Source organism: Gadus macrocephalus, chromosome 4 (genome assembly GCF_031168955.1).
Source record: "Gadus macrocephalus chromosome 4, ASM3116895v1".
Taxonomy (NCBI): domain Eukaryota; kingdom Metazoa; phylum Chordata; class Actinopteri; order Gadiformes; family Gadidae; genus Gadus; species Gadus macrocephalus.
Window position 1 is genome coordinate 10705733 of NC_082385.1, and position 21671 is coordinate 10727403.

At 42.2% G+C, this 21671-nt stretch overlaps 1 protein-coding gene across 1 annotated transcript; it reads right to left on the reverse strand.

The window, feature by feature from the left end:
• Nucleotides 1-1107: 1107 nt before the first annotated feature.
• taok3b (TAO kinase 3b) lies at nucleotides 1108-10237 on the reverse strand. The gene is made up of 8 exons (XM_060050172.1): nucleotides 9841-10237; nucleotides 8544-8780; nucleotides 8280-8408; nucleotides 7953-8156; nucleotides 6994-7233; nucleotides 4399-4611; nucleotides 3773-3955; nucleotides 1108-3151 (listed from the first exon to the last, which is right to left on the reverse strand). Exons 2-8 carry the CDS (start codon nucleotides 8727-8729, stop codon nucleotides 2993-2995), a joined length of 1314 nt encoding a protein of 437 aa, XP_059906155.1. The 5' UTR covers nucleotides 8730-8780; nucleotides 9841-10237; the 3' UTR covers nucleotides 1108-2992.
• Between the last annotated feature and the right edge of the window lie 11434 nt (nucleotides 10238-21671).

Sequence of the window (21671 nt, forward strand, 5' to 3'; positions counted from 1 at the left end):
CCTAATTCTTCCATTAAGTTCTTGCAGACATTGGGTTGTGTGAATTTCATCAGCAAATCTCAAATCTGCGGATCATTGACCACAAGCTACCGGTGTCATTTCACCACCTAATCCGGGGACCTTCCAGCTGCTGACCAAGCACTTCACTTGAAATCTTGTAGATGAGAAACATAACGTCATTGTGGGAAAGGAAATCTTTGTGTAAAGAATTTACACTCTAAGATCAGAGAAGGCTGAGGCAGAACACGGTGAGGTCAACACTGGGTTTTTCCCTCAACTGAGACCACAACATTTACAAAGAACACCAATAACAAAACTTAGATGCATATAAAATAGATTCAACCGTAAACTCCGAGAAGTGTGAGACCTAAGGGTGCCTTATTCCAACAGACTCTCTTTATTTTGTCTGACTGCACAGAAAATTGGTTTATTTGTAGGTTTGAGAAAGAAAATCCCTATGGTCTTCTGAAATACATGTTTTGTGATAACTTAAAGTTACACAAATGTTCGGCTCATGACAGTTCTGAAACACTCTCAAATGAAAGAACAACACATGTAGGACCCTGCACACACACACACACACACACACACACACACACACACACACACACACACACACACACACACACACACACACACACACACACACACACACACACACACACACAAACACACACAAACACCATAGAACATAAACAGTAGGCCTTCCTGTGAAAGAAACTTTAAAAGGCTCATCTTTTGTTAACAAATTGGCCAAACAGCTATACACACATTTTAAACTGCAATAAATGTCTATACTGCTCATACAACAACCTCAAACATCCCATTTAAGGGGTAAACAACTAAAATACGTAAATGTAAGTGTGGCTTCTCCGAAACCGAGATTGTGGAGGTCTAAAAAGAAAACTGAAAAATACAATGTTTAGATTTTATCTAGAGAAATTCTAAAGGTAGACAACTTGTGAACTTCATTTGTTTCATTGAATCAAACCATGTCTCTGTTCCCTCTATTGTATTCATGTCAGGAAAAATGTTAAATATTTATTCAAGTTTCTATTTAAAACAGATGTTCAAGACCACTACATTACACATTGCATCAAACTGACCTGTGATAAAATAGTATTTATTTTTTTCCATACATACATGTCATTCTTAGAGGGATTCATTGCAAGGGATAATCTCAGAGTGTCACAAACCTATGACACGCCGACAAAACAATAATTAAACAAAACAAAAAACTGACTGAAGTATTAATTTATGAGGGGTATCAAAGGGTTTTATCTTTCCCATGTTGTAAAACCTGTGAACAATAAATTATTATAGTCTTCTCTCTAGGACAAAAGACTAGAAAGGCTAATGGTGTTATTATAAATCAAGCACCAAACATTCATCTCTCCATCGAGTAGGATGGAAACGTTGTGCAATCTGTTCAATGATATCCATCAACATTGCAGAGATTATCAACTTGGTCACTGGCACACTCTTGAATCAAATGCAACCCAGACCAGCCATTTATTAGGTTAAATAGAGTAGAATCAGAGACCTTGCAGAGATCATTGTACTTTAAAGAAAGCCTGTGGTTTGTGACAGTATCATACAATCTGATAAAGTCCAGTCGGTTGACCGTAGCATGTAGGCTATGTAGGATGTTCTGCTACCGCATGACCATATTTCTATATTGTAAGAAAACAAAACTTTGTTATATTAAGTTTCGATGTCAGTAATAGACCATTGCCTCTGTATGTTCTAGCTATATTCTCATGTACAAATATTCATATATCAAAAGTTATACAGCACAATTCTCACCTTTTTTCCTTTACAAGACCTTGGATTAGTGAACATTAAATGATTCACAAATTTGGATGAAACAAAAAGGTGCCGTACTTGTAAAACTATACATATATATATATAAACAAATAAATACATGTATATTTATATATATGTATATATGTATATATATATAGAAATATATATGTATATACAAAACCTACATATTTAAATAACTCAAATTTGCTTTATAGGCACAACATAAATAAAGGCATTTGTGAAATTATCATATCAAATATGGCGCTAATGTCTTGTATCCATATGCTTGAAACAAAAAGGTAATGACCACTTTTATTTACAAACAGCTAAAATTAGATCAGACAGATCCATGCTTTACTTCACAACCTGAATTTGTCCTTAAAGTGCATGCAATAATAAGCAGTTTTACCAAGTGGGGTCTTCAACTGTGATAAGATAAATTAGTGGATTCAACTAATGCCAATTCTTTCGACGTGAACAAAACCATGAGGGTATAAGAGTTTGCTTAAAATAGGTGGCACTACAGATTACTGCATGTAAAAGCACAACAGAAAATGATAAGAAAGCATCTAAAAAACAAAACAAAACAAATGCTCCGAACTAATCCAGCGACCCCTGTACCATTCACCAATCACATTCTGAGAAACCTAAGGCCAGCCAACCACGGCGGACCCCTAGCAAACATTCCACAACGGCAACGCCCCCTAATGTCACGTATGCATTATGCATCATACATCATACTAACATAATGGGTACAAACTTAAATATATATCAAAGTGCCCATCTTTACTAAAATTGTTCCTGAATTCATTCAATTCCTTACCAAAAAGGAGGAGGAGAAATGGCGCAGGGGGAAAAGTCTTGTAAGATATTGTGATTTGATTTTGTTGTGTCCAACTCTACGTGATGAGTTTACACCATTACACTACGTTGGATTTTATTGAAAGGATGTAGAATTTTTTGGTTGTTTTTTTTCTTTCCCCTCTTCAAGTTTCACCAAAAATAGTTCCCATTGCACGTAACACATTGATTCGGAAATGCAATACCTAAAGGAGAGAGAGAGCGAGGACAGACAGTTATCCAGCTTGTTTTGCCCTGGGGGGAGGAGGGGAGGGGAGACTAAGGTCAAGTTGGCGTGGAGGGGTGAGAACTTGGGCACAGTTGTCCTGTAAAGATACATCCACTTTCATCTGTCGTCCTCTTTGAAGTCCAGGGATCTCAAGCTTCCAAAGCCGAGCCGAGAGCTTTCCGAATCAAAGCCATCCGATTCCCTTTCCTGGCGCTCAAACAGCTGCTTTATCCGCTCAGTACGTTCCTTCTGGAGTGAGACCAGCTCCTCTTCAATCTGCAAAACAGAAACGGGTTTGGACTTTAGAGGAATCATGTGGCTCAATACATCGTGACCATCAAAGGAAGAGAACCACTGTACATAAGAGGTCTGTCTCCAACATGAGGTAGATATCTATCTAGCCATCCATCCATCTACCTACCTACCTACCTACCTACCTACCTACCTACCTACCTACCTACCTACCTACCTACCTACCTACCTACCTACCTACCTACCTACCTACCTACCTACCTACCTACCTACCTACCTACCTACCTACCTACCTACCTACCTACCTACCTACATCCATCCATCCATCCATCCATCCATCCATCCATCCATCCATCCATCCATCCATCCATCCATCCATCTATCTATCTATCTATCTATCTATCTATCTATCTATCTATCTATCTATCTATCTATCTATCTATCTATCCATCTATCCATCTATCCATCTATCTATCTATCTATCTATCTATCTATCTATCTATCTATCTATCTATCTATCTATCTATCTATCTATCTATCTAGCCATCCATCCATCCATCCTCCATCAATCTACCTAGCCATCCAGCTATCTATACATTAATCCATTCATCCATCCACCTATCCATCTTTCCGTCCCCTTCTCACCTTCTGTTCAAGGTGGGCCCTGCGTATGGCGATCTTCTGCTCAAGCTTCTGCTGCTCCCGTTCATGTTGGCTCTCTATCTGTGACTTGGTCTTGCTCTGGTAGGCGTCCAGAAGCTCCTTTTCCTGCTGGAGTTGCTGTTTCAGAGCTTGGCATTCTGTCTCCTGCTCTGCATCCAAACGCATCTAGAGAAACAGGAAGGAGAAGGGAAAACTTTTCGAAACCAAATGAGAACACCGGGTCATCAGCACAGCATGGGAGCTGTTTGGAGGCAACGCAGTGGATTAGAGGGTCCTTAGATAGATATCAGATGTATTTCGATCACCCTCTGAGAAAGCTATATTTTGTATTTGGTTGTCTGAATCTCCTTAAGAATTGCTTAATTTGAAGTCTTTAAGTTTATTGTCATTGACATTTAATATTCATACGTTATTCCAGTGGTTCTGCCACCCATGACAGGATCCTATGGTGCTCGTGTTAGACACAACATCATGAATTCTCAACAACAAATCAACAATCACATATATTCTTCTTTAAATGCTGTCCTACTAACGCTACACTCTTTGGAGAATTTGACAATGTGCAAGGTTTTGGTGCCCCCGGTAGCGAAGGTATCGGTATCTCATACCGTTTGCGAGGCCATCATCTCGTTGATGCTGTGCTCGTACTGCTCGGCCAGCAGAGCCAGCTTGCGCGTCTGCTCCTCCTTCAGGGACTTGAGGATGACCCTGTGGTCCCCTTTAGGGGCCACCTCCAGCTGGTGGTTCCTCAGAGCTTTGTACTGCTTGTTCTGCACTTTGCATGTGTCCTGGAACTGCTTCTTGATCTGCATCTCCAGCATCTTGCAGATGGGTATGAGCAGAGAGACACTTGTTCATGTGTTTCTTATGTGTATGCTTCAGTCTAGTAAAGTGCTTGCAGACTGCCCGACAAACACTGATAAACACCAGCATCAGTGCCATGTTGAATCTGACAACTTTGACCATCATTCTGAAGTTGGGTTATGGGTTTTTAGGGGCAGAATGCAAGGATCCAATCATGCATAGTTTGCGTAGTGTATTTATGTATGTTTAATGTATATGTACTGTATACTGTATAATATGTTCATACAAGCCTGTTGTGCTAACATCCACAAAGAAAATTGGATTTATGATTAAACCTGGAAATGGTTTAGTGATGCTAGCATAATAAATAATAAAGAACCAGCTTCTGTGAAATGTTGACTGAAAGTAGTTTCTTGGCTTCATTTAGGAAAGGAGTCTAAATGTATATGTTGAAATTGGTATCTTTGATGTGAGGCAATATTTAAAATGTTCAATTGTTTGTGAAAAACACGTTGTTTATAGTCAATGAACAATTAGTCTCAACCACCAAAGAGAGTATCACCATGCTGTTGTGAAAGCCCAACTGAAAAGATTCTCACCTTAAAACGAATAGACAAAATAAACCTGCTATGTTCACACAACCTACAGGACAATGACTTTTTTGACCTCTTTTTTTCAGTAGCTCCATGTTCATATGATTACATCTCCTATTTGCCTATTACATCTGTGTGAAAGTGTATGAAGTGTAGGACTATATTTACATATTGGAAGGTGGTAACCCAACCTTAAGTTCAAAACAAGAAGTGAAAGTCCACCATCTTAGTATTTTGTGTTAAAAAACTTCTGGAACAAAAAGTAACCATGCCACATTCCTATCATATGGGGGGAATCAGGAAGAATGAGGAAGTATGAAGAATCTGATGTGCCGCCTTCACGTTCACACGCTCGCATATTGGAGACTTTGGAAGCAAGGACTGTGATGATGTGTGGCCCCATTGCAAGTATGCTAAATTGAGCCTTAACAAATGTTTGGTGGGGGCTGATAATATATTTGGGCTTGATGATGCATGATGGATTAAGGTACAATATAAAAGATTTGCAGTTTCAAGCTATCTTTTCAACCTTTTTCAACTTACTTTGAACCAAAAAATCACCTGATATAAGACTTATAAGAGCACATTTCAAACAAAGAAATGTGCATAATGTGAATTTACTAATATGAAGTCAAATGAACAAAACATAATGAGATTAAATAAACTGAAAGTTCCTAAAGCTCAGACACCAAGCTCATGTGACGAGCGCTGTATCCAGTTTCGAAAGTGGTAATCACGGCTACTCAGACCTGGTGTGAACGTTCCCTTCTAATGGTTATTAAGCACCAAGATGGCAGCTTGGAATGTGCGTGACATCATGCGGAAAGAGATTGGTAGTAAGTCACAATCCACCTGTTCTGTAAAGAATTATCAATCAAGATGATCATGTAAAATCATGTTGAAAGAAATATGATAAAATTATTGATGAAAAAACGATAGATTTTGAAACAACTACTTGATCAAAGCACATTGGCCTGTGCTTAAATTGTTAAAAACTAATGATGCTGAAAGTGCTAAATTCACGAGTCAAAGCGATTCAGTTCTTAGCCACGCTTTGAAGTTCCTGGGATAAACCTAGTGTTACTGAAAGCTCTGAATACAATTCACTAGCCAAAGCGCTAAAGCTGGTAACCAAACCTTGAGGTTCCTGGAATTAACCTGTTGGCACTGAAATCTCTGAATATAATTCATTCGCAAAAGCGCTAAAGTTGAGAGCCAAACTTTGAGGTTCCTGGGCTTAACCTAGTGTTACTGAAAGCTCTAAAAACAATTCACTAGCCAAAGCGTTAAGCTGGGAGCCATATCTTGAAGTTCCTGGGCTTAACCTAGTGTTACTGAAAGCTCTAAAAACAATTCACTTATAAAAGCGCTAATGTTGAGAGCCACACCTTGAGGTTCCTGGGCTAAACCTAGTTGTACTGAAGGCTCTAAATAAAATTCAATAGCCAAAGCGCTAAAGTTGAGAGCCACAGCTTGAGGTTCCTGGGCTGAACCTAGTGATACTGAAAGCTCTGAATAGAATTCACTAGCTAAAGCGTTAAGCTGGGAGCCACACCTTAAGGTTACTGGGCTAAACCTAATGTTACTGAAAGCTCTGAATACAATTCACTAGCCAAAGCACAAAGTTGAGAGCCACACCTTGAGGTTCCTGGGCTAAACCTATTGGTACTGAAAGCTCTGAACACATTTCAATAGCCAAAGCGCTAAAATTGAGAGCCTCACGTTGAGGTTCCTTGGCTAAACCTTTTGGTACTGAAAGCTCTGATTGCAATTCACTAGCCAAAGCGTTAAAGTTGAAAGCCACACCTTTAGGTTCCTGGGCTGCTGCCGCTGCTCCAAGGTGTGCTTTCTGTGTAGTTCTCGCTCCCGACGACCGTCGTACTCCTCTTGGTTCTCAAGCTCTGTCTGGTGTTGCATTCTGACAAGCTCTGCCCGTAGCGACTGCAACATCTGTAGCTGCCTCCGTTCTAGGTCCTGGGTGGACTCGTCCTGTCGTATCATCAAGGCGTGTTCCATCTCCTTCTGGATCCTCTTCTTGTTCAGCTCCTGGAAGAGGAAAGTTAAATTTTCATGTCAATGTCAATCACACAAAAACTGCATGCAGTGGGGTACTTATGGACACAATATGGGGGTCAAAAAAACATAATTGATCAGCACAACAATTGTGTAGCAAAGCTCTTTACTTTCCATTACTCAAGATTACAATTTCATTCCTGTTTGGTTCTCTCATACATTTGGCATTATTATCCTTATATTTGGTGTCATTTATAACTTGTGTGTAGATGACATGAAACTATATTGTAATGACAATTTCTAACAGGATAGACTTTTGCCATGGCTTGTTATGATTACAAAAGTTAAGATAGAATATTTCTTTACCTTACACACATCTTCACATGATGCTGTAATACTTGTATCTTTTAGAATAACCTATAAACAACTTTTGTTTAGATTGTAGAGTTGTAAATTGAGTGTAATCTGTTTGAATTAATACAGCTATTCGTCAGCTTAAATGTGCAGTGAGAATATCTGTTCTGGTTGACTGCTCATGCCTACTTATTGAACTTATTTCTGACCGGTCAGATCATCTCTTCCCTGATTTTTTTGGGGAATCCATCTTGCCTGTCAATCCCATTTAAGCACCCAGCGAGGTGGTTTAGTCACAATATCGTACTCTCTTCTGGTTTTTCCTAATCAGTCTAATTCCAACCCTCAAACCATACCAACAGCAGCTTCTATAAATATTTCAGATGGGACCTCCATACCTCTCTGATCTGCTCCTGTTCAAACTCGTGCCTCTTGACCACCGTGCGTCGCTTGATGGCCCGACAGCTCCGGTCGTAGACCATCCTCTGCTGGCCCAGCAGGTGGGACTCCTCCTCCGCCTGGGAGCGCTGCATCGTCTCTTTGTGCCGGGACAGATGCTCCTGCTTCTCCTCTTTGGGTATCCCAGAGTCTTGAGTCACCTCCTGAGGAAACAACAGACGCAATCCATATTTTAAGGAGACGTCTTTTTCATAAAACGGATCAACTCTCGAGATTTGTTTGCTGTTCTTTTGAAACCTATAGTATTACGGTGATATGTCACGCACGTCTTTGATCTTGTCTTTACAAAGCCTGTACTCCTTCTTCTGGCTCTCCAGGAAGGTGGTGAGCTCTTTCTTCTGCTGCGCGACGATCTGTTGCTGGATCCTCCTCTCCTCCGCGGCCGTCGCCTTCATCTAGGAGCGTTACACAACACCAAACACAGCGCCGTATGAACACCCTGCTCAGCCCCGGACACCACGAGCACCACTGTGGTGGTGGAACCTGCGCCCCCAACCACCCCAACCAAGCCCGGAGGGGTTCCCCCGCACCTCCTTGTCCGTCTGAGCCACGTGCCGCTTGGCCAGTCTCTCCAGCTCTATGTAAGTGTTGTTGGCGTGCGTCTCCAGCTCCTTCTGCAGCCGTAGCCGGTGCTCGTCCATCTCGGCCTTGAGCCGGTTCTCCAGGGCGATCAGCTGCTTTTGGTGCTGCCGCCGCATGCGCTTGTACCCAGACATCTGCTATCGCAGCTCAGAATCCTTCTCATGCTCCTGGATCGGCGGGATGACCTGGACACACACACGCAGTGACACAGAATGTTATGTAGGTCACGGCCGTAGAAGTTTGGTACAAATGATACATTAAAAAGTGTGGTTCGGATGATCTAGACACACACAAGCATAGTGACAGAGGTGACATATAAAGGATAGGTTCTAAGGATATGTACAAATGATGTAGTATACGTGTGGATCTGGTGACCCAGACACACACACATAGTGACAAGAGAATGTAGAATTTATAGACTACACTATAACTACTGTTTGATGAGTTGTTGTTTAGTATTTTTGACAAATCAGAGGAGAGAGAGAAAGAGAGAGAGAGAGAGAGAGAGAGAGAGAGAGAGAGAGAGAGAGAGAGAGAGAGAGAGAGAGAGAGAGAGAGAGAGAGAGACATAATGACAGACATACAGACACACAGACATAAATACAGTGATGTTTTGTTGTCAATGAAAGACCATTTACCTGCTTAAGATATAAACCATCTTATTAATGGAGAAAATACAACATATTCGGTATGGTCTGGAGTCAATGTTTTTTTACAAATAGCGTGTTGGTTTTTTACAAATAGATCATTATTGTCTTGTTCACACAAGGTATATCCACAGAACAGAAAGAGGTGACGTATGCGCCCCTTGGGATATTCAAGGACAGAACATCTTATTGCAATCTCGGAAAATTACACTGGAATAAAGAACAACTACAAATATATTTTGGATATGAAAACAAACAGTGTCAGCTGCAATGATCTATGTAAAACGCAACAGAATGCAGAGAAGGAGAAGAGAAACGGAGGTTGGCAGAAAAAAAAAATGACACCCATTAACAGGACCTGGTTGCCATGACTACAGATGTACAGCTGAGAACACAGAGCAGGAGCGTGAGAGAGGGAGAGAGCAGCCTCCGTCCCCCCACCCCCCAACCTCCTCCCCCCTTTCCTTCCCCCTCCATCCCCCCCCCCCCCGCCCCCACACACACACACACACACACTCCAACCCCCCACTTTTCTTTCTTGGTACCCATTCAAATGGCAGAAGCACGGAGGAGAACGAGCCCCCCCAGCCCCCCCTACCAAAGAAGATGCTGATGATGTGACGGTGGCAGCGTGTTCTCAACAGATCTGGTGGCGGCAGAGAGGCCGACTCTCAGGAGAAGAAGTAGGCCGCATCTCTGGCCTGGCGTCCCTGTGCACAGCCTCATCACTCACGCCAGCATGGTCCTGCAGGGGAGACGGAGAAAGAGGAGCGGAGAGGAGGAGGAGGAGAGGAGAGCGAGGGGCTGCGTGCCTCCCGGGGCGCTCCGCTGCTTCTGCCGCTACCGCCGCTGAATTAGCCTCCGTTGCGCGTCCCTTTAGCTGCCGCCGTCGCCGAATCTCCCCTGAATCCGGCATCCACTCGGCTGAAAATGCATCCTTATCCTCTCTCTCTCTCTCTGGCTCTCTCTCTCTCTCTCTCCCCCCCCCCCCCCCCCCTCCCACCCCCCCCCCTCCCCCCTCCCCTAGCTCCGCGGCCCCTTGCCTCGGTGCTCTCCGCTACCGCGTGCGGGTCTGCGCTGACTCGGCGCGGGGCATGGTAGACGGCTGGGTGGCGGGGGCGCTAGCGCCGGGGAAGGCAGTATATGGACGGTGAGAAACGTAGTCCCTTATTCTCCTGGCCGCTTCCACACAGCTGCTGCTCCCCCCTCCTCCTCCTCCTGCTCCTCCTCCTCCTCCTCCTCCTCCTCCTCCCTCCACTCCTCGCCTACTTCCCGAGGAGGAGGAACCAAATGTCTCCGGTGTAGTAAGACTGAATTATGCAATCCATGGAATCACAGGAGGGAGGGAAGGAAGGAAGGGAGGAAGGGAGGGAGGGATGGAGGGAGGGAGGGATGGAGGGAGGGAGGGAGGAAGGAGGTAAAGAGGGAGGAAGGGACCTATTAGGCAGTAAAACCGCTGCTCTGCTTAGCCAGGTTGCAAGGGTGGACGGATTTGGAGGAGAAATCCTGTTCCTGTATTCCCATGATGTGTCATGTGATGCAATATTTCAAAAGAGAGCGAGCAGGAGAAAGGTACATCCACACGTCGTTCGCCGGGGAAGCCGCGTCGCGTGACAAGCCATTTGCGTTCCAGTCGTATGTCGGTGGTGGATGTGGAGCTCACGGGTCCATGGTGGCGGTTTCTAGTGCCTTCTCTTCATCTCCTTCCTCTCTCCGGGCTCCACACTCCCCCTTCCTTTAAAGAGACACTACCGTGCTAAAGGAGCAGCATCCAACCACTAGTGAAGTTGTAGATGAAATACCAGGAGAGGATCAATAGAATTGAATGTATTTGGCATCACACACCAAGTTGGCGGATGACAGACCAGCAAACCATCTTTGCAACAAAAACAACGAAAAGGAAAGCTTTAGCAATTGCATGACCTATAGGGTCAGGTACCTGTAAAGGAATGACAAAGATGGCGTTAGATCTTTTAAATTGACAAAATTTGACACCTGAAGCTTTTGGTAACGACCAAAATATGAGTAATACTAACAAGACGTATCTTCGGTAGGACAGGAAAGTGTCCTAGTTAACAGTGTATTGCTATTGAGAGAATGTAACTACATATTGTGCATGTGTTGTAGTTTATTCTATCTGTGGTTCTATATGTTCTATATGTCTAGGGTTGGCTTAGTTCAGGGGGTAGAGCAGGTTGACTTGTAACCGGAAGGCTTCTAGTTCAATCTCCGGCTCTTCCTATCTGAGCGTCAAGGTGGCCCTGAGCAAGAAAACCTAACCCTAACCGCTTCCGGAGAGCTGGCTGTCGCCTTTCAGGGTTCACTCTGCCATCGGTGTGTGAATGTGTGTATGAATGTGTTGTAAGTCGCTTTGGATAAAAGCATCTGCTAAAAATGCCCTTATAAAAAATGTTGCATGCACCTTTTCCATACTTTACTTTATGTGACAACATAATTCTGTATAAGTAGTTATAAGCATGAGCATTGTTGATAGTACCATGCTCTATGAAACACAATCCTGGGAGATCGGTGAAAGGTTGTGTTAATCTAAAGACCTGCATGCATCAATTTACATACAATTGACTATGAAATAACAAGTATTAAGAATGGATAGTGGACCAAGGAGATATGAGGAACAGAAGGTGACCAGCTGCTGTCCTGGACTGGGTCGGACTGAAGAAGGTCCTGCTCCTGTCTTGCTGGGGGCCGGCCAGGGGTCAGATGGGGTGGCCACGGACGAGGTGTACCTCTCCCCTGCCAGGGTGCCGGGCTTGAGGTGGAGGTCGGAGGTTGATGTATTTTGGCCCCGGGCCCCTCATTGGTGGAGGCCTGATGTTGTGGTGGGTCTTGGTGTAATGGAGGTGTTGAGGTCCAGAGACTCCAAAGTGGTGTCACAGTGGGCGGTTGAGGAGCGTTCAAGGAGTGCGAGGTCTTCCTCTCTCCAGTTGTGTACATATGGGTCTGGGGATCCTGATGATGGGCGGATGGGCTATACATTTTGCGTCCCGGTGGTCGCTCCATCCTGTGGCGTGGAGTGCTGATAGGTTCTGTGGTGGAGTGCTGATAGGTCCTGTGGTGTGATGACGCTGGTTCTGATAGCAGTGGATCTGATGGCGGTGGTTCTGATAGCAGTGGTTCTGATGGCGGTGGTTCTGATAGCGATGGTTTTGATGGCGGTGGTTCTGATAGCGATGTTTCTGATAGCGATGGTTCTGATGGTGGTGGTTCTGATGGCAGTTGTTCTGATGGCGATGTGTAACAGGCGATTGGTGGCACGTCCTGATATTCTGGCTGATTTGCTGCTGCTTCTACACCATTTTGCATCTGGATGATAGGTGGGTTTCTGGTGGGTCTCTGCACATGTCCGGGCGGGTGGTAGTGAGTTAAGGTGTCCTTTGAGGGGTCTCCATTCCTTATGGTTGGACTGAGACAAAGACTAGGATGGGAGAGGGGATTTGAGGGTCTGGGATTCTGGGGTTACAGGAAGTTTCGGGAGGAGGGTGACGCCAAGCTGGGTGGGTATGAGGGCGGGGGTTGTGCAGCCAGAATGAGGTTAGACCAACTTCTCACGCACATGCGGTTAGGGCCCGCTGAGGACGTATCAGAGGTGCAGGATTTGGGTTAAGGATTCCTACACACCTAAGGACTGTTTGCCTGGGTGTTATTTAGTTTAGTTTATTGATATAGATAATTTTATTTTAAGGATTCCTACAAACCTCAGGATTATTTGGCAGGGAGCGATTTCTTTTTATTTTACTGTTATTTATTTTTGTATTATTTCTTCTTCTATTTTCTCTTAAATAATTGTACCGTCCAAACCTCTGGGTGGCAGCGGTGTTCTGCTTAGGCTAGACTAGAGCGTCTTATCAGGAAAGCTTTTGCAGAGTGTTGCTGTGTTGTTAAACATTGATTTTGTTTAGTTCATTGTAAGACATTCTTTTATTTGAAGGATTCCTACAAACCTCAGTACTATTTGCCAGGGAGTGATTTCTTTGTATTTTATTTTTTAAGTACTTTTTAAAATTAATACTGCATGTATTTTCGCTTAAACAATTGTACCGTCCAAACCTCTGGGTGGCAGCAGTGTTCCACTGAGGTTAGAGTGTCTTATCGGGAAAGCTTTTGCAGAAGGTTGCTGTGTTGTTTAACATTGAAAAGGCCCCTGACAGCTGAAGGAAGGTGGGGTTAATATAGGCCTGAGTTTAAGCGAGGCCGAATTAAGAGACATATGCTGGATTACATTAGAAGTTATTATACAGTACGATACATTGGAGTTGGAAATGCTTGGTCAGTGTCGGTGAGGTTAGATTATGACGCGCCACAGTTTGTGTGATAAGTCCAGTAGGCCTACTGTTTAACATATAATAAATTGTACATCTCATTCAGTAGGACAGGGATTGGGCAAATCCCTGTTTGCTGGGGACTGGACAATTTGGGAAAGAGGGAACACCTAGATTATATTTTAAAACAGCTACAGGGAGCATTACAATGAGGGGAGGTGGTTGGATGAACAGGATTTCACGACGACTTCATGAGATAAAATGTGTTGTGTTTGCAAGGGCAAGAATAGGGAGGAGGTTGTTCTTATATAGATGTCAACCAGAAAGAGTGGCAGTGTGTATGTTCCTGGTGGTTAGAGGAGATAATGAGTTTGATGGCATGGCACACTACATTAAATTAGTAGAAAAGTGTGCTATAGTCATTAACCTCATGAGATGTTGAACGGGGGGGGGGGGGGGGGGGGGGGGAGACGCTCCCTGCAGATGATTTATCAGAGCATGATCAAATCAATCATTGATTAAGCACGTCTGGGCCTACGTAGCGGCAGCCAGTACGAATCTGAAAAGGTTAAATGGTGTTCATGAAGCTGCATTAAGGGTGTGTGGCGGGGTTTTCAGAACAAGCCCAATAGCCTACCCTCTGTATAGGTGAACAAAGCAAGCAGAACAGCGTTGGATCAGGTGTACTAGGCCTTTGATATGGGGCTGAAGTGAGAGGGCCAGCTGGAGATATTGGGCTGAACTGAGAGGGCCGGCTGGAGATATGGGGCTGAACTATGAGGCCCGGCTGGAGGTATGGGGCTGAACTGAGAGGGCTGGCTGGAGATATGGGGCTGAACTGAGAGGGCCGGCTGGAGGGATTGGCCTGTGGTTCAAGGGCATGCAAAAAATAACAGTTTTACTTCAATGAGTAAAACTGTTATTTTTTGTGTTGGCTTTTAGCTGTTGTGTTCTTTTTATTGTGTCTTATTCAAGCTAAGTGAGATTTATATTTTCTTGGTCAACAATAGGTGGCAACAATGCACGTCTAGTGTTCCGAGAAAAAAAGGAATACATAACAATTTAAAATGTCGTAAGTGGCGACAATATGAGGTGCGCTATTCGAGAGGGTGTGCTATTATGTGCGATTACGTCCTTATTGGCACGACTGTGTTGCAAGTGATCCCATTTCCATAAACAACTGTTCATGTCTCTGGAAGTGAGCCAATAAAACGGGTTCTGCCAGCTTTATATGTCATGGTCTAGGTTTTGTCCTGCCACTAGAGGGCATTGTTTCAGTAGTTTGGGGTTAGTCATTTTCTTAATGCACCTTTGTTTATTGGCTCATTCTCCTGTGTAGTTTGAATAACAGTTCTCAGTTTGGCTTGTTTTCCCACTGATTCTTCCCCATGTATTTGCTACCGGTTTTCCTGAAGTTACTGTTTAATGTTTGGGCAAGAAGTGAAGTTTATTTAGTTTTAATCAAAGGCCTGTTTTGTGTCTTTGAGTACGTATTTCTGATTTGGGTCTTAGTACAGTGTGATACTATAAATCTTTTTGTATAATGACATTTATTATTACCTTATAAGTTGTGCTCTCTCTTCCCCACAGTGCGGCTGCCACTAATCTTTGGTTATATCTCTTTAGGTATCCACATAGGCCTAATAATGTCAGGGTGTGTGTGTTTCCCTGTGTTTCCCTCCTGTGTTGATTACTGTTCCCTCCCCTAATGTGTCTCAGCTGTTCCTCGTTCCTCGTTCATCGTTATTTAAGCCCTCGTCTTTCCTTTGTTCCTTGTGCTGTCATTGTGGTTGCTTGTGGTTTGCTGTGGTTGTTAGTCCTGCGTGTTCCGTGTTCCCTGTCGTCTCCCGAGTTCCTTGTTCCCTCTCGAGTTCCCTGTTGTCTCCCGAGTTCCCTGATTCCTGTGCCTTAGCCTTTAGGCCTGAATAAAGTGCCGTTTCCTGAAACCGTCTGCGTTTGGGTCCTACCTGCCTGCCTGCACCCGCAGCCCCCTAACAAATAATCCCCTTTTTTTGAAGAACACTTTTGTTTCAATAAAATCCTTTGATTTTCAATTGTAAGCATGCAGGGTCTGCTCTTTTAATTGAAGGCCGCGGTCCTGGAGGACCTAACAATAAAAACATTTTATTTTGAATAACATTCAATACATATAATGTTTGCATAAAATAAAATAAAAATGAATAATACATTAATTCCCATGAATGTTAAAGCGCAATGTCTACCCCTGAATGATAATGGCTAGCCTAGATGTTTGGCAATGGATCCAATGAATACAAGTTCAAGCGTCCCGTCGGGAGTGCTCAGTGTTAAAATCTGAAGGCATGAAGTGAATCAGGCCTTCAAAGCCCTGGGAGAGGGGTTATTTTGGATATAGGGCCTATGGCTGAATAAACATTGATGTTAATTAATCAGTTATCAACGTTAACTCATAGATTTTTTTCTGCAGTTTTCTCCGCAAAAGAGTCTCTGTCTTATCTGTATTGTGTTAACTCGATCAGGGTTTTTCAAACTGTGGGGTGTGCCTCCCCTAGGGGACGCCAGAGTTCATCAGGGGGGGGCGCGACGTGGAAAAAAAAGAGCCAAAAAGGAGGCTAAACTTTTAATAGGTCCATGGGCTAATCAGGCAGTTTACAGAAAGATTTTTATACAGATAAAGATGTTAGAATGATCGATGGATTGATAGACAGATGGATAGATGCTATACACGATAAATTGATAGATAGAACACACACAGACACGCACACACACACACACACACACACACACACACACACACACACACACACACACACACACACACACACACACACACACACACACACACACACACACACACACACACACACACACACACACACACACACACACACACCATTAAACAGATGCCAATAAGGGAGCAACCGCCGTGACTTCAGGAATGCAGGGCCATGAAATATTAGCAGCCTCGGCGTCAGATGGCTATGGGAACTCCGTAGCCACGACCTCCCAGCCAATCAGAACGCAGATTCGGCACCGCCCACAACCAACTGGCCATCGTCCATTCCCGACCATGGTATTAACGGAGACATGTGTGCGTGTCAGGCACTCCCTAGTCGTGTCGGAAAATGTGTCTCTGAATAGGCAGCTAAATTAACATCAAGTAGGCCCATATCGTTTCAATATTTATTTAAACAAAATAAAGATATAAATTAAGTAGGGCCTATTTTTTAAATACTATGAAATAACCTTTTCCATAATAGTATTAAAAACACATATACAACGTGGACGGATGGATGTTTTTTCTATAAAGAAAATTGCTGATTCAGTTTCCCACAGTTTTTGCCCCTTATGTGTGCTTCTTTTAATTAATCATCGCTCAGTCGCGTTATATCGTTGAATTGTCTATCATGTTGTACACATTTCGACCAGCAGGCGTCAGTAGAGACGAGACCACAGCGTTGACACGGTTCTGAATAGGAAGCGTTTTCTAATCCCCCACCTGCTTTCCTGGCAGCCATAAAATCCGACCGTCTCAATTTCCCAAAAACACTTGCTCTGCGTCATAGCGGCAGCTGTCGGACCGATTTTTCATACGTTATTAATTCAACCAAGCAAGTTCTTTCATACAAATAGGCTATGTTACAATTGTGATTTGCAAAGTAGCGATAATAGGCCTAATGTCCAACTACGATTGAATCAAAAGTAAAAATGCAAATTAGTATTTCTAAGAAGCAACCGGAGATGTCACTTGAGCTGACGTGTTGGTGGAAGGAGGAATCTATTTGAAGAGGAACGGGATCCTCGACACGAATTCCAATTCCAAGAAGACAAATTGTTACATGTCTCTTGATTAAACTTAAAGTCCCTGAATTAATCATTACTCTCAACTAAATATTGATTCAAATGCAAGCTTTCAAAAAAGGCCTAGATAATTGCCTCACTTGACTAATTAATAACAGTGTCTTTGTAAAGGCCTACAAATGTATCAATCTTTAAAAGCATTTTAATCAATATAATATAATTATTCAATTCAATACAGAGCATTTGATCAACCATTACACTTAAAAGTGTTGTATGTCCAGGACTTTAGGAGTTCATACAACATTAAACAAAAATCATATACATAGGCTATATAAACTTGACATGGTGAGGCGACAATGTCAAAAAATAAACGTGGCTATCACGTCTTTGAACACGTAAGTGTCATATTCAAGGCGTGTGAATATGAAACCTGACCTTATGCCTTTGGATACACCTGCTCCTACTGTGGTCTTTTATGGTAGTGTTTATCAATAGTTCAATTGGAACCAGTTGGACATAAACCCTTTGGTCGACAGTCCCCTATCGGTCATATGCCATTGGCATTCCCATCCATCACACAACATTAACACATTTGACAAGTTACTTCTTTTCATTTTATTTCATTTTAATAGTACATTTCACTTTTGAATGCAAATAAATATTGGGTTCAACAGCATAAACCAAAAACCACAGAAATTAAGGCTTGCTGTGTAGGTCTTGCAGGTCAGAAGTAAACTTGACTGGGGCTATGTTAGCTCACTTTAATCGGAACCTTTTACACTCCACATTTGATCCATAAGAATAATGATAGGCCTATGTGTGTGCGATTAAATTTGTACAAGAAACACATACGCACAAATAACCGTTTGCAAAATATATAAAAATAGCAAATTACATTGATGTTGTTTATCAACTGTTCGGATGAGCTTATCAAATAAGTGCTCTGTGTAGAAAGATAGCATGTTCCACATCAATAACCATGTATTCTATAATCGCATAACACTAATGGTGTAGCAGTGGCTCATATCGTTGGAGGGAATTGTACTTATGTGTCAAAGTGGTATATGATGGAAACAAAACTCAATTAGGTTGTACTGTGATTTAAGTGCTGAGATTGCATATCTCTTTAGTGTGGTATGATCGTACGGGCTCTAAATGAAGTGCTGACAGAAGCTTCAACCATATCCAATAAACACTTGGCAATATCACATGAGACAAATGCTTGTTGTAAACAGATGTAATCAGACGCCGCCCTTGAGACCATTCTATTCATGTAAATGAACATCCCTTTATCCCCCATGGCATGTGGAGTCAGCGCTGACTGTCTGTAATGAAAAACATGTAAGCCCAAGTAATGCAAAACATTAATGACTTGATGTTCCTATAAGCTTATAGTGCGCATGCCAAAATAAATAAATAGCCTGCCATAGGCCTACTGTAGTGTCTTCAGTAACAATTTTGAATGGATGTGTAGACCTATACGGTGAACAGAGTAAACTGTTAAAACCAGATCATCTTTTTAAATTTACTTTTATTCATTTACTTTATCTTAAAATTGCCTAGGCCTAGATTCACATATATATTTTTTTCAGAAATACAACATATATCAAGAACATCCTAGTAATGGCAAATTAATAATGGCAAACCTCTATAAATATGATAAATTTATCATCCGATCATTAAACAGGAAGTGAGAGATACCGTTACTGATCATCTGCAGTAGAGAGTTAGCAGCCAAGTGTAGCTGCAGAGTTTGGGCCAGGATCGCAAACTCAAGGCTCCGCCTGCTCCAACTTGATTGGCTAACTTTAGCCCTTGCAAAACCTTCTTCTACCACAGTCACCAAAATGCGCCTAGCAGATCACTTCGCCTTTGCCGGTCTTCAAGTATCAGTTAACAATGCATTCCCATATAAACATAAATACAGTTATGAAGACAGCTTCAAATCTTGGTCTAAATTATCAAACCCAGCCCAAAGTGCACACTGATGAATGTGCTTTGCACAATCAGTGTTTGTATTACATGTATATAATGTAGTACACCAAGCCATAGGGAGAGGTAATAAGTCTGTGATCTTCTTCAGATCTGAAAGAAGCAGCCAGTGTATCACTTAGTCAGAAGTTATTTGAATGGGGATGTGGGTTCATCCCCACACTTCAAAATCATCAGAAGACCAGGAGAATAGCCTCTGCTCTATGTACTCATGACTAGAGAGCCAGAGTTCTTTATTGTTCCCTTTATTTTTGTGTACCAATACATTTAAGCATTTTTATTTGTTCGTAGCCTAGTGTTGTTTGTTGTGTTGTTTGTACTCATAAGGCCTTCCGCACACTATTTCAGGCAATAGCACATGTTAGTGATCCAACCTGGCACTAACTTCACACTTAATTCTTTCATTTACATTTAGATTGCAGCTGTTAGGTACGAACCAAATAAGGAAATATCTTCCACTTGACGTATCAGGTGACAGACTATCAGTTACTTCTTATCCGGCAACCCTCATGCTTAAAATCTGACCCTGAGTTGTGTTTTCTGCTGCGACAGCCATGTTTATTTCTGACTCTCATGCTCTGACCTAAAACAAGTTCGGAACTAGTTTGGTCTTTTTAATAAGGATGGCTAATAAGTTTATGCCAACATAAGCCTCAACATAAATGGCAATCTATCTTTTGAAGTTTATATATGTATAAATATCCCTTCTTTTGTCTTTTTGATGTAATCAAAATAATGACATTTATACTAGCCCTGCTCAGCATCTTATCAATATAGACATGCATTTAATACACCTAGCTTAGAGAGAGAACATCTTGTACCGTCTTGATGTCGTCTGAATGCGTCAGTTCATCAGACGTCCTTTAATGGATATTCACCTTAGCAGCTGAGCATTTTTTGAATCTCTGCCATCAACACAGAACATATAGGCCTATTTCATTTCATGTCCGGAATTAGATTAAGGCACATTGCAAGAGTGGATTACTGAGAAGATGCAGTATCAGCAGATATTATATAATATATAATTATTGAGATAAACTCCTAGCACTTTCATATAACAAAGAAATGTTTTTACTGAAACAGTTATGACATAATCAGAAAAATATCTATTATATTAAATAGTAATATAACACTATGTAACACTAGCAATATCCTTATCAACATGCAAAACATAAAAAAGTCACTGATAAATAATGCAACACAAATGTTGGACTCATCTCACTGAAATATAAAAAAGATTGCCTGCCAACAGTACAGTAATGGCTTCAGTCAAGTATTGCAGTATTATGAGTAAAGAAAAATGCATGGTTGTATAATTCTAAAGTAAAAAATTAACATTCTGCCAAGAATAATAAGACTTTTTAAGCAATACATCTAAGGATAATAACTGAAAAATAAGCATTTGTTAACTCTCATATGGACCATTTTTTATGTGGTTCCAAAACCTAATAACATTCAATGGCCAGATCTTAAGCATGTTTAAGAAAACAGCTTTAGAGTTCAACCTCAAGTTTAAGCTCAAGTTCAACCTCAACCTCAAGGTTCTTTCCCTGTCTTGACTGAGCTTGTTATTCAACAGAATGAAGACCGGCTAGTGTCTGTTTTAACCCTGATCATGAGGAGGATTGCAGTTGGAATATGTAGGGAATGAACAATCACACGACTGGATGTGGAGCATTATTGTTTGTGGGCCCTCACCGGAGTCAAGGTTTACGGATCAGCCTTTACAGCCATTACAGCATTAATAAATGCTCAGAAAGGATAGTCCTCACTTTTGAGCTAACACAAGACCTGATTAGGTACCTGCTTTCTAACTACCGTGACTAATCATGAATTGCATTGTTTGTAAGGGTTTATTACGCATAATTACATATTGTAAACAGTTTGTGAATAAATAAATAGTTGCATTAGGGGTGACTATTTGAAGGTTCAACTATTCGAATCTTGCATAGAAAGACATGACTCTATCTTTGATAGTGGAACGGTCGGCGACATGGTGCGTGTCTGACAGCGGGACATCTCATTGGGAGGAGGGGGGGGGGGGGGGGGGGCTTAATGAGTGATACTACAGCTTTTCTCGGCTTCGAGAAGGAAAAGCCTATGCCAAATCCAATGTTCTTTTGTGGGCATGGGGGATTGACTGTCTTCTTCATTTCTAAACTATTTTGACATTATGAATTAATAACTGTGCCAAAAGCAGCTGCCATATCATACCACTCATGCTTGTGGAAATGCTTCACTCCTGGTGGCGCATTTCCGCGGTTCTGATCTATTGAATGGTACATTCCATCTTAAATTAGTAATTGGTTTAACGCTTCTACATTGTCTTTATCTATGTTTTTCTGCATGATTGGAGGCGAATACAGTGCGTATCCAG